At 39.2% G+C, this 13548-nt stretch overlaps 1 protein-coding gene across 1 annotated transcript; it reads right to left on the bottom strand.

Annotated features, from left to right (window-relative positions):
- Nucleotides 1-2489: 2489 nt before the first annotated feature.
- fam83b (family with sequence similarity 83 member B) lies at nucleotides 2490-13147 on the bottom strand. The gene is made up of 6 exons (XM_026356747.2): nucleotides 13133-13147; nucleotides 11013-11123; nucleotides 8832-9305; nucleotides 7695-7859; nucleotides 5859-5983; nucleotides 2490-5563 (listed from the first exon to the last, which is right to left on the bottom strand). Exons 3-6 carry the CDS (start codon nucleotides 9279-9281, stop codon nucleotides 3535-3537), a joined length of 2769 nt encoding a protein of 922 aa, XP_026212532.1. The 5' UTR covers nucleotides 9282-9305; nucleotides 11013-11123; nucleotides 13133-13147; the 3' UTR covers nucleotides 2490-3534.
- Nucleotides 13148-13548: the final 401 nt, after the last annotated feature.

A 13548-nucleotide genomic window follows, 5' to 3' on the forward strand; every position in this document is an offset into this window, starting at 1 on the left:
TGTGTGTGTGTGCAACCAAATGTGACGCATGTTCCATTGCCGTCGTGCATTTAATAATAAGTCAATGGTTCAAATTACACATACTTCCAAAGTCCTTGTTGCTATGGCTTTTTACACATGGGCATCCCCTGCTATTGTACATGGTATATTTAAAATTGCGGTGTATATAGAGAGGTGTACTGCAGAGACCTCCATTTGAAGTGGTAAATAGACAGCAGAATTCATCCAGATGATTTGCATTTGTCTTCATCTTAGAGACATTTCCTTCTTCTTTTCTTCAAAAATGATAATAATTTTAACTTTGTATTACTCAAAGGTTTAGGGTTCACCTGAAAAAAGCAGTGCAGACGTAATCAAACATATTTCTATTCTTGTCCTGTTTCTATCTACTCTGTACTTAACATCCTCACTGTTCTTAAAGGCATCTTTTGGGAAGAGGGTCTGCCGGTGCGTAGAGGAAACAGCAATCAGCCTTTGGACACAGGCTGGTTGAAGCCCTGTTTGAGTCTTCGTTATCAGGAATGAGTCAGCCAGGCCTCGAGGTTTCCCTTTTCACTGCAGACTGACCAAGCAGGGAGACCCCGGGGTCCCTGCTCTTCTCCTGATTATCAAATCAGACTTGACCCAAGCCGGCTGTGACTGACTGTGGATTCTGTAGGTGCTAAAGGGGTTTCTGTCTAACAGGCAAAGTTAGAGTATTATTTTATTTTAGAGCTAGAGTAATTCTATTATTTTCACCTTCTCTCACTTCCAGTTTGTCCTCCTTGTCATTAATGTTTCATGATTTAAGGCTTTAGTGCTCTGACAGAAAAACTATTGCTTCAACCTTGAATTATTGTTTAGATTTTTTTTTAAATAAATATAAAAGGTTTTTAAAGTATTTTATGATTTATTGTTATGTTTCTTAAACACACTCATTACAATCAGTCTTTCTGTGGTCATTTTTCATTTCACTCTTCTTACTGACACTTGCCATCGTCACCTCGTCCTCGTCCTTGCCAGAGAGTGGGGAGATGCAGATGATGATCTTGTTTCTTGGTCGTTTTCTCCTCTCTCTCTCAGGGCTGCCTCCAGTTGGCCTTCTGGGCTCCTCTTCATTTTCTATTTTTGTGTGCATAGTTATCATTAATGTCCATCTTCCTGGCTACTTTGGCAGCTGTTAAGGAGTTGCCGGTCATCTAGCTTTTGCTCATTACCCATATCTGTGACATGTCAAATAGGGATCCCCCGCATCGTTGATGCACTTTTGTGTGTGAAATCTGCCTCTCCCTTACCATTTTCATATTTGAATGAGCAATATGTTACTGCTGATGTAAGGTCCTGCTTGTGTTTATGGAAAAGGGCCACGGTGCCCCACTGGCGTGTGATAGCTGCACCAGGCCTGTGTGTGTGTGTGTGTGTGTGTGCTGTCCGTGTCTGATCCTACACTTAATTAGACCCACCAGACTGTATTGTTAGGAGACAGCAGGATGTTTGCACACATCTTATTTACTCCACTCTGTAAATCTCCCTTGTCTCATCTCTTCAGCAGAAGATTACACATTATTTCCACTGTGTTAAGTCTCTGGTCTCTAAGATAATTAAAATTGCTTTAATGTAAAACATTAAACATTTTGTAGACAGTGGTGTTTGTTTGTTTGTTTGTTTGTTTGTTTGTTTGTTTGTTTGTTTGTTTGTTTGTTTGTTTGTTTGTTTGTTTGTTTGCTTGCTTGCTCATACATTTTTCTGGATGTTTTCTAGACCCCGTGCAGGTAAGCTTCAGCTTCAGGAAGACTGGAAACAAAAGGATTCAGGTCTGTTCTGTAGCTAAATGTGAGGATGAATGTTACCATGAAGGGACACAGCTGCGAAATCATGATTGTACTTCATTATTTTTGCATCATCCAAAATGAATGTGCTGCTCTGAAAAGGTAAAGTCAATTTACAGGTTTATTTAATGCATTTAGAGTACATGGTTGCCATGACACCACAGTCATGTTTTTCTGTTTGAGAAGACGTAATCCAATCTTTTACTTCTTTTATTTTTTGTTGATTTATTATTTTTATTTGTCTTTGCAACTTGCACTGAGATACATGACAAGATCGAACTTTTTTCATAATCTTGTCTTTTTCTTTTTTGCCGTTCCTTTTGTCTGGCATAAAACAAAATGCTCTTATTTGTCAATCCTTAAAAAGTCACTATTAAACGAAACACCTTTAAAATGAAATGCAAAGAAAAACACCTTGTTTTCACACTATAATCAGTTGGCAGTAGTGAGTGCTCCAGGTTCAACCTTCAACATCTTTGTTTTGTTTATAGCCTTCTGTATGAATAGAAATAAATAACTCTAATTTTGTTTCTCTGTATACTTCACCTCTTATCAGGATACAGCCTCTGTTTTCCAGGTATAATTCATTACCTGCTGTTTTTTTTTTTTTTGGTGCTTTTGTGTTTGCTTTCCATTTAATGACTAATCTGTAATTGAGGCTCCTCAACAGCAGTCATGAAACACCAACAAAACAAACTAATCCTCTATACCGTTCTTTTTTTGGGGGGTGGGCTGTTTGTTTTTGGCAGTAGTTACATAGTGACTCATTTGCTTCAGTGCATGTCTCAGGCTACCTCCTCTCACCTTTCTTTTATGTTTTGGAGATAATCAGTTTATTTGAACACGTGTTGTATCAAAACATTGCCATGAAGCGCATGAGAGACTCAGTGTGCCGATGATTTTCTGTTTATTATCTTTCAGAATTTTGGACATTCGATCTCCATTATGTTTAATCCGTCACACTTCAGGAAGGTGCAGTAAAAAAGCTTCTTGGCTCCAGTGCAGGACTGGATGCCAAGGTGCATTAATATAACAGTTTAAAATACTGCTACATATCTAGTCTTACTAAGAACTTGTGTATTGTATTTTTCATTGGGCTTACAGTACACGGGAAAGCCTTTCTGATGAGATATCATTAAAAAATGATCTATTCATTTCTCTTGAAACACAATGAAACATACAAAATTTATTATGAAAACACTTCTCTTTTACAAAATTATTGCAACCCCCATAGCATTTATAAAACCTCTGTTATGTACATAAAAAGACATGAGTGGTAAGTGGTGCTTAGCTTACATACTGATGGCTTTCACAACACCTCAACCCCGACAAACAGGCAGCATAATCCTCTGAAGCGAAACAAGAAGCCTGTTGTATGTGCACACACCTACACTTCCAGCCACATTGTATACATATTTGACATTTTGACACAAACTCCATAAGGAACAGATGTTAACTTGAAAGTGGTATTTTATGTCATATCGATGTCTGCAGCATGTTTTCCTATTTATAGACTTTCCTTTCAAGTAAGTACTGCATCAGTGCATATAAAATGTAATATATATAATATAAAATAAGCAGAGGTCAATGTAAACAGTGAAATATTTTTTAAAGTTTAAACGTAAATAAAGACCAGCTATACAAATACAAACATTACATAACATTAATCAGATGAACATTAGTAATAAGTGACCTATGGAGATGTGTTGTGCTAACACGTCTTTCACTACTTGTTCTTGTTTATGAAATTTCCCAATTTCCCAAAGAATTTCTCCAGCTTATTTTCATGGTTACCCCGTGCAGCGCGGGTTAGGTTGTGCTCGATAGCTGCATCGCCCTTAGGCAGGTTTTTGCTTTTCTCTGGAGAGTGTGTGTTTCCAAAGCTTTGTGCAGAGCGTGGAGACTGCTTCTTTTCAAAGGAACAGAAAGGCTCAAATCTGCTGTACAGACGATTTTCAGCGCCTCTATCTTTGCTCCAGCTTCCTCTGTCAAGGCTCGTCCTGGTGCTTTTGTCAAGAACAGTGGGTTTCTTCTGTGTGGTAGATGCAGAGAGAGGAGTCTGCAGCGGATGTTGGTGGTCCTCAGTTCTGAATCGAGGTTTTGAAGAGTTTAGAGAATCATCCGCTAACTGGTTCCCCTGGCGCCCTGAGGGGGACCTGACAGGGTTAATTGTTCTCTGGTGATGTTTTCTTCCACCAGCTGACATTCTCTCATCATCCTCAGCTGTTAAGGTGTCTGTACTGCCACCTGAAGTGAGACTTAATGTTTCCAAGTTTCCAATTGAATCTTCTTTTCTCTCTGGTATGTTCAATAATGATTTGATTTTATTGGTACTGTTCTTGGTAAAATGCTGAGAGCCTATGCCATTAGGTTTACCTGTCAAATCCTTCCTATTCACATCCAGCACTGCTGCAGACACAGCTCTGGATGGCGGCTGCTGCCATTTAGGAGCACTTGGGTTCTTTGTGCCTGCGATGTTCTTGACATCATAATGAGAGACAGATCTCTGTTCTTCATTCAGATTTGACCCATATCCTCCATTCTGTGCATTAATTCCTGATGTGCCTCTATTCATCCTTCCCAACACTCCATACATGTGACCTGAAGATTCATGCATGTACTCAGTGTTTGATCGTGGATCTGCCACGCTATGCCTTTTCTGCCAGTTGTCTGTCATGATGTCAGGATTTGTGATCTTCTGACCACCTTTAGCTCTGCCTAGACTGGCATAAACAGAGTGGTAAGAGTTTCTCCCTGGGCCATAGCTGGTATTATTGCGATTGTCATCCAAAATCTGCAAACTTTTCCTCTTTAACATGAACTCGTCGTTCATTCTAGTCTCAGCGGCTGTGGTTGGATTCCACTGCATCGATGAGTAGTGCAAAGGAGCATTTGGTGCTGCTGAAGAGCCAACACCAGTGTTGTTTATGTGTCTGTCAGGCTCCATTTGTTCTGGTATGGTGGATCTGAAAGCTAAGGAAGACCTCATTCTTCCCTGCATGAACGAGCCAGCTTTTTCTATTGGTTCAAACTGGTCTAAATAGTCACAAGAGTCTCCAGTTGTGATGTCAGGGTTTTTGAGGTAAGACTCAATCCTCCATGTGCGCATGTACGACTTAGATGTATTCTCCAGTGTTGGCATGTTCTGCTGTACGGACAAAACTTGTTTGTCAATACCATTGTAAGACTGACGCATATTTTGACCTCTAAATATTTGAGGCACTTGTAAATAATTGTCCTGTGGATAGTTACTTGTCCCATTTCCTGTTTCTCTGCTGATATTCCAGTTACTCCCTCTGGGCCTGATGTTCTGTGGCATATATCCATCTTGTCCCTCCCCTGCGTAGCTATGTCTTTTCATGAAGTTAATTGCCTCTGCCGACTGAAGTTGAAACACCTGGTCCTGAACGCAGAAGCCATTCTCAACCAAGGGCTCAAGTTTGATCGGATCTTCTGCAAAAAGCCTCTCTTCAAGGTCTCTTGTGCCTAGTCTCCTCTCACATGTCTTCCGATATACCGTGTCCAGTGTGTGCCTCAACTGGTTCCTTCGCTCAAGTTTTTGCCCAGAATGACATTTTGGTAAAATCTGGTGTCCATGTGGTCCATTACGTTGGTACCCATCCAGAGGGCACAGTTGAGCCGGCACAGTTGAGCGAGCATAGAGTGTTCGAAACTCCTCATCATATGACTTCACCAGATGGCCTTTAATGACCTGCACCATGCTCAGATTGATCTTCTCAAATGACCAACTGAAGCTGGAAACAACATGAATATTCATTAAGTTCATGTGGAGAAACCAGACTATCATAGATCAATCTTAAAAATGCAGTTTTGGGGTTGAATTTTACTTCTTAGCACAAAGAACTACAGACACAAAGCAAAATCATTCACATTCATAAACACGGTTTTGCCTCCGACAGTTTAAAAGGGCATCAATCCCAATGATGACAGCATTGTTGTAGAAAATGACAGGAAAGCATGTAGTATTTTGCTTTATGTCCACCTCAGTGATAGCAACCACCGCTTCTCTTGTGCTGAAGTCATATTTACCTGTATGAGCCATAAATTGCTGTGTGGCAGTCAACTAAGAAAAACTTCTGCTCCATTGCCCCACGAAATTTAGCTCCTGATCGACAGAGATAATCCGGACCTTTCACAGTGCGCACCCTCATGTTCTGTGGTTGGAGCAGTGAAAGGAAAATGTCAGAAAAGATTAATCACTTTTAAAGTTTACAGCAGAAGATAATAAATATGTCAAGCAGATAAACATCTAAAAAGATGTCTATTGTGCAGGCAAAAACTATTCTGAAGATGTAAAATGCATTCTATTTTTTGAGTCATTGAGTTGTTGTTATTCTTGGCATGTGATGGGCGTGTTGATATCTTTAACGTGCCACTCACAGATAAACAATTATGACTCCACTCATAAAACTGGATCAGGTTTTTGGAAACTAGCTGTTCCCCCTTATTTCCAGTCTTTGTGCAAAACTAAACTGTCCCCCTGCTTTAGCCTGATATTTCACAGACAGAAATGTCACACCTCAAAATACAGACCTACAGGAAGGCATGTACAGTAAAGCGATGGTAATAATTAATAACAGGCCGGAAAAATACCAGGAAGTAAAGAAAGTAAACAGATCAGACTAAAGTCAGAAACAGGCAGAATAAAACTAAAGAATAAAACTGCAATAAAGTCAAGAAGTACAATGTGAAGACTGCTTTACGTTACTGACTACAAATTAAGTGACACCAGGAATCTCCATAAGCCACGACTCAGAAGACAGCATCTTCTCCATCAGAGCCCATGAAGTAATTCTTTTTTCTACTACCACCCAGTGTTGTAAAAATAATGTGGCAGATGGTCTTATCCAAAGTGAGGTACAAGGCAAAGGCAGGGTAAGAGTATGGAGGTCTTGTATTAAGACTCATACTGGAGCTAGGGATTTGAACCACAGTCTCCAGCATAGAGGGCAGCAATCCTACCACCACACTATCCTTGTCAACATGTGTTGGCTTCATCTATAGCGTCCAATTTTCTGCCAAAATATTAAATCTGGCATTTCTACATTCAGACACTCTCAGCACTGGGTTATGGTAAGGAAAAAATTGTGGGGTGCCTAAATAGAGAAAAATCCAGCAGTCACCCAACACACAGGGTCCACATTAATATTTAAACAAAGATGCAATATTCATATAGCCCTAGCAAAAGTGCTGTTCTTGCCTAAATCCAACTTCACACTTGAAGGTGAAGTCACATCATTGTGGTTGCAGTTTAGTTGCATAGAAATGTCATTTTCAGGAGTCAGAGTTTCCTCATTTACATCATTTAGTCTAGTGGAAGGTGGCGATCTTTCCACTACACTATCCAGCCCCTACTCACCAGCTGGATCCATAATGACCAGAGTGTGTTGTTATGACTGCACAGGCAGAGAGAACCCAAATGTCACCTCATAGGTCAGCAAGTGCAATGAAGAATGTTAAAAAATAAAAATGACAGAAGCTGTCAAGTAAGCAAGCAAGTCAGCACAAGAACAACAGGTGATAAGATCAAACAGGACAGGCAAGTGTAAGGAGCAGGCAGCAAGTCAAAAACAGGCAGGATTAACACACCAGAGCACAGGATGACACAACAAACATTCTGCCAGGGAGCAGGTCGAACTGGACAGTATATGTAAACTAGGAACAGGAGACTAAGAATGGAGGGAATGCTTAAGGGCGTCTAGTTGCTGGAGTATGACAAGGAACATAAAAAGGACTGGGACAGGAACCGTAGGACCATTTGTCTCAGAGTATTTTCAAAAATTGAGTCAAAAGTATATATTTTAAACACAATAAATCAAACTGGTAGAAAGAAAATGAGCTGAATATTTGAAATTCAGTACTCACCCTGAGTTGTTGAATTTTTACATCTTGATTTTCAGCCATGGTGAGGAAGCTTTTCAAATTCAAATCGTTTAAAAGCACATATACTGCTACTCCTCGGATGGAGGCATCAACAATTTCTTTGAATATGTCCACATCAGTGAAGATGTCCATAACAATGGCAATGACCTAAGAGGACAAAGTAAATAAGACGTGATCAGTTCAGTGTCCTGACCTGAAAGACCAGAGTGGGTGCAGGACTTATTCACTGTGACAATGACTAGTAAACATCAGTCTCTCAGATGAAAGTATCTGAGTGATACCACTAACAAAAAACATAAATGGGAGACAGTATTAGTCAATAGCACTTTACTGAGAGTTTATTAGAAAAGCAGAGCAGAAACTTTGTTTCATTAAATGACACAACATGTATCGAACTTACGTTCATTTCTGTTTCTCACTCAAAGACCAAGTTAACATCTTTTTCTCTCATTTATTTCTCTTAAGGTTCAGTGATGCAGCAAAGAAAGATATTTGTGATGAAGTGTGAGCAAACACAATCCCATGCAATTAAATAAATATTAGTTAACTCTCTAAAGTTGCTGTGTTGGTAGACAAGGCATTCCAGCTGTTCTATACCATGGCCTCATTTAATTTGGATTATTTATATTACACTGATTCAGAATCAGAGAGTATCTTTTTATATTAGTTTTTATATTTGTATATATGTGACTGTACCAAGGACGTATCATAGCAGAAGAATACAGATTGTCCCATGGCCACAATTTTGAGCAACAAAACTAGTTTATGAATCATTATGACACAGTTTGGGAGATAATTGAGAAATTAACTGTAGGATGTGACTCTATAATGTCTTATTAGTAGTTTGTACGGTAAATGGTTCCCACAGCGTCCTCCCACGATGGCAACTTGCAAAACCAGATTTTGACCTCATCAACACTTCTGTAGCAGACACTCCTTGACTCTGGAAGTGCCGCAAAGGTCTGTGGAACTGCCTTAAGGGGAAATGGTGCGTACAGCATAATTTATCACAGCATAAAATATATCACAGCAGGAAAGAACGAAAGAATTATGTCTTCAGAATAGGCTTCACTTATCTGACTATCACAGATGTCATAGCACATTGTTGCAGGTGATTACCTGTCTTGCATCTTGAACATGTTTCCGAATCACCTCTTTGATGGTGGGGTTGTTGTGTCTTGGAGGATGAAAGAGCAGATCTATATTTGTCTGTAGTTGTTCATGCATGACCTCCGGCCACCCCAAGTCTAGATCTGGCAATTCCACATCCGAATGAATGGGCCAGTACGTCCCTGAGGATGATTGATTGTCAGGTGAACCATTAACTTCCTCAGTGTTGCTTTGGGGTCGGAGCGGCTCTACGTTTGTAGTGATGAAGGTAAGTTCATCCTCTGAGAGGAAGCTCCCTATTCGTTCTCCCTTGAGGAACTCCTGGTAACTGTCTCTGCCGCCACTCACTAGGTGATCAATAGCCAGACGATATGACTCCTTATAGTGCGGTTGGATGAAGTCCTCTGATTTCGAGTCTCCCCTCAAGGATGACAGCATGGAAAACTCTGGAGAATCCATTGCTTCAGGCTGTTTCAGTAAGTCCTGACATAGATAATAGAAAACACATTGTAAAAAGATTAGAGAAAACGGCTGTGGCTCTTGTTACTCTTAAAGATGCAAAGTACAATATAATGTGCCAACAATAAACAACATCAGCATCAGTTGTTGTCACAGCTATTTGTTGGTTATCATTTGGTTGATCAGGCCCTTGTGTTTTCCCAGTGGCTTCATTTGAGTGCAAGTCATTCTTAACACTTAATTCTGTTTAATACATAGATGCTTCAGCTTGGCAGAATTATTAGAAGTCAAAGTTCGTAGTATAATTAAAATTTTCATTGCACACAGCTGTACAGTATGTCTCTGTTCAGTGATGAGTACATAAATGAGTTAGTAAATTGTATGTATCTATATGACTTAACAATAAGACAGAAATACTAGTTGTATGGTCCTGAAAAGCAAAGACAGAGCTCAACCTATAAAAAACATATAAATTCCATAATAAGGACATATTTCTATCACTATATCCAAGGTTAGAGGTGTCATATCCCATGAAAGCTCCATGTATTCATTTTCAGTAGACTAGGTTACTGTGATGCTCTTTTTGTCTCAATGCTGCAGCCAGATTCCTTACTCAAATGTGTGAATATGAACACATTGCACCACTTCTTAAATCTCTGTATTGACCCACAAGGCACTTATTGGTTTGGCTCCCAAATATATTACTGACCTGTTGACCAGAGGGCAGTTGCAGTTATGTACTGTCAATGTATATAAAATGAGTCCGACAAGGAGATCCTTCCTTAATTGCTTGTTCTGAGGTTTCTGCCTTAACCGGTTGGATTGAATGGAAAACAAAGAAAGAACGTGCAAAATGCATATTCCAATAATCGGTATGCAGCAACTAACATGCAAATTTATAAGCTGCATCATAAAACCTGACTTATCATTGGATACTGAACCTGGTCATAGTCAACAGTGAAAGGATGACTAGCAGTGCATACTGATTGGGGAAATTATGTTGCTGCATCTGTGTAGCATCTAAAATTAGTTCAAATTACTCATTACTTTGGTTTATGAAACCTTTTTAAACCATGATTCCGAAAATAAATAAATTTGTCTTAATAGATCTTGAGTGTCAAGAATAGTTTATCAATAAATAAGGGAACTGAAAAAAATGTATATACTATTTGTTCACTATTTGTATATATGTATTTATTTACCTAGCATAGAGCACACTACAGTAAATATATTAAATTTATGAATTGTTGGTCTAACACAGTAAGACAATATCCCATACACCAAATCATTTGTGTAATGGAAAAGAGAACTTGGCAAGTTAGTAGTCATTATTTTCAACCCTAATTTAAAAAGTGTATATTTTGAAATAAATATAAACAGGTTTAAGGGGTACAGCCGGTTCAATGCTTTTAGCTTACTGGATGAAAGCAAACATGTACTACAGTCACACAGAAACAGGTGGCGTTGTAAAAACTGTAGCTACTATGTGGACACGGTGTTATATATCTGCAAAGAAAAGTGTTTATCAGGGTTTTACTTTCACTGGAATGTTATTCATGTAGAAAGTGTAGTTTTCCCTGTCAATGAAGAATCCTGAGTACAACCATCTTTTCCTCTTTCTTTGAAGGTAACTTTTGTTTACATCGCCACCTGCATTTAACATCCATACAGAGCCTGCATCTAAAGCACAGTGAGATAGTCATTATCTGACGCTCAACAACAGTAACTTACATTTAGATTGTGAGGTTTGTGAAACTCCTCTGGACAGCTCCCTGAATATCCCTCCTCGATTTCTGTATGTTCAGCTTATGTTCAGTATTTGGAGTGGCTACTGTAAGCCAGCTAGAAGAGACAAAGGCAAGGAGGTGTCTCAACATGATAAGCAGTCTGCAGATGGAGGGAGTGGATTCTAGTTTAGACATGCAAATGGTCTGGCTCGAAACTTGTTCACAGGCAGTCATAAACCTGTTTGAGATATTTAGCCACTCCCCCCTCACCCTCTCTCTTCAGGGACAAGGTTCACACTGACGAAAGTCAAGATAATGACACAAAGAGGCTTTGATGAACGCTTCAGGATCAGTGGCACTGGACCTCTTCAAGTGTTATGTGTGTCCAGTGCTGTGAAATGTACAAATGGAGATAAAAATGCATGATTTGTCTTCCTTTTTTATCTCCATTTGTTCAACCATCGTCGCATTTTAAAATGAATATTTTGTGTTGCGAGCAGAGCCTTCTCAAACAAACCTATATAAACAGAAATAAAGCAGGGATTATAGTTTACTTGAATCTTACTTCAAATGTGGCTGAAATATCAGGGTGGAGCTATTCAAACTGTGCTGGGAACACAGCTGTGTGTACGTCTGTGGGGTGCACACACACACACCTGATTTCCCTGCAAACACACTGTAGGCAAGATACAATAATATTTAATTTAAAGTTCTCTCTCATTTCATTTCCCTTATTATTTGAAAGCTTACTTTCAGGAAGGTCATGCACATTTATCAATTCTGCCACTTTCAATATAATTCGTCCTTTCTGACCAGCTCTTACCGAGTCTCAAGAGAATCTGGTTCCCTATGTAATATCTGCATTCTTAAGAAAAATGGCTAAAAGCATGACATCAGCAGGGGGGGAGAATATTGGCCTTGCCCACGGTAACATTGTGGAAATTCTTGATTTCTATATTTAAAACAAAATGAAAAGCAAACAGAGGATAAATGATTCACAGAAAAGTGTGTTATGAAATGTGGCCATTACATTTTTCACTTATAATATCTGTGTGTTCTCTCTAAAGCAAATGTGTAAATCTTTAAATGTGTTAATCAGTGTCTAACCCCTAATCGCTGTAAGAGGAAGAATGTTTTAATATTCTGGCGGAAGAGCAACTTTAGACTTTGGATGTTATGCAGCTTCAGTGAATCTCTACAATCAGCCCTAAAGCGTTTCACAGGTCAGTCCATGACCGCTAACTATCCACAGGCTCTAAATAACATCTGTCTAAATGACACTGACCCTCCCAATGGCTGCAGGCCGCACTGACCTCACTGCTGAATGCCTGGACATTCCTTTACATGTATGACTGCATTTAAACAGACACTTTGCCATTTTGCAGCTCCAGGTAAAGAAAGATCAGGCAGTTTAATCATTAGGAAAACTCAGGGGGGTAGTTTGACATTTTTAATTTTTTTGTCTAGAGTTTAGATTAATGGCATGTTTGCATAGTGAGAGACTGTAAATAATGGGAAATCATTAGCTCAGAGTTAGCACTGTACTAATGTCACCAAATCTGCCTACCAGTACCACCTATTAAAGCTCACAATTTGTATTACATCTCATTTACTATAAACAATATATTGTTAAAACAATAAACGTCCCACTGTTTACAGTCTATATGCCAAGATAATCTAACAGAACAGGCGACGGACAGCTTGTTCCATTGAATGTGTCTCTGTCACCTAACACCTACCTTTCTGTAGAAAAGTTGATACTTCCCAAAATGTGAAATTCTTCCTTTAAGCCTCCATCACAGTGAAACAGGCTGTGATTGATTCCTGAATTTCCCTTTGGAGATGAATACAGTTTTCCTATTTGTTATTAAAACTGATTTAATATCAGGTTCTCATGTTTTAAGTTTTGCTACTAAGTAAACTGAGTTATAGGAGATATTGAGTTTTTATTTTCTTCTTTTATAATTAGCTCTGTCTTTAACACCTTAGCTTAAATGAACGATTGTCTGCAATGTAGGTTATGATATCTTCTGTGATCTAATTACGCCCCTCTGTTTTAGCCCAATGTTGATCTGTAGTGCAGCATGATATGTAATATCCAGAGTCCTTTCCTCAGACTCTTACCTGAAAAGACATTTGAAGAACAAGATAGCTGCACCATTGTTTAGTTGTGTCTTGAATCTGGGTGTGTGTAGATTAAGTAACGTATGTACTAAGTGATAGGGAGTTTCTTCTCCTGAAGCGGCCTCCCTGTGAGTCATCTTTTGTGACACCCAATCCCTGCTTCGTGGAGTCGTCATCATTTGTTCCTCAGGCTGTTCTTGTCTCCTGTTGGCAAGTCTGAGCAAGCGACAAGTTGCCGTGTCGTTGTCAGACGCCTCAGATCAGCTAAACGCAACTTTGTCATTTTGATAAACATCAGGATGAAACTGATTGTTGAGTAAACTTAAAATAAACAGGGGATGGAGGCAGTTTCACTTTTTGCTTTTAGTGACACGTTATTTTTGTGCTTGACACAAAAACAAATCGTTTTCCACATA

The sequence above is a fragment of the Anabas testudineus genome, chromosome 15, assembly GCF_900324465.2.
Source record: "Anabas testudineus chromosome 15, fAnaTes1.2, whole genome shotgun sequence".
Classification (NCBI taxonomy): Eukaryota; Metazoa; Chordata; class Actinopteri; order Anabantiformes; family Anabantidae; genus Anabas; species Anabas testudineus.

Coding starts and splice junctions, on each gene's coding strand:
- fam83b (XM_026356747.2), bottom strand. CDS start 9,281: ATGGATTCTCCAGAGTTTTCCATGCTGTCATCCTTGAGGGGAGACTCG. Junction 7,860..8,831: donor ATGTTCAAGATGCAAGACAG/GTAATCACCTGC, acceptor TTGTCCTCTTAG/GTCATTGCCATTGTTATGGA. Junction 5,564..5,858: donor GCAATTTATGGCTCATACAG/GTAAATATGACT, acceptor TGTTGTTTCCAG/CTTCAGTTGGTCATTTGAGA.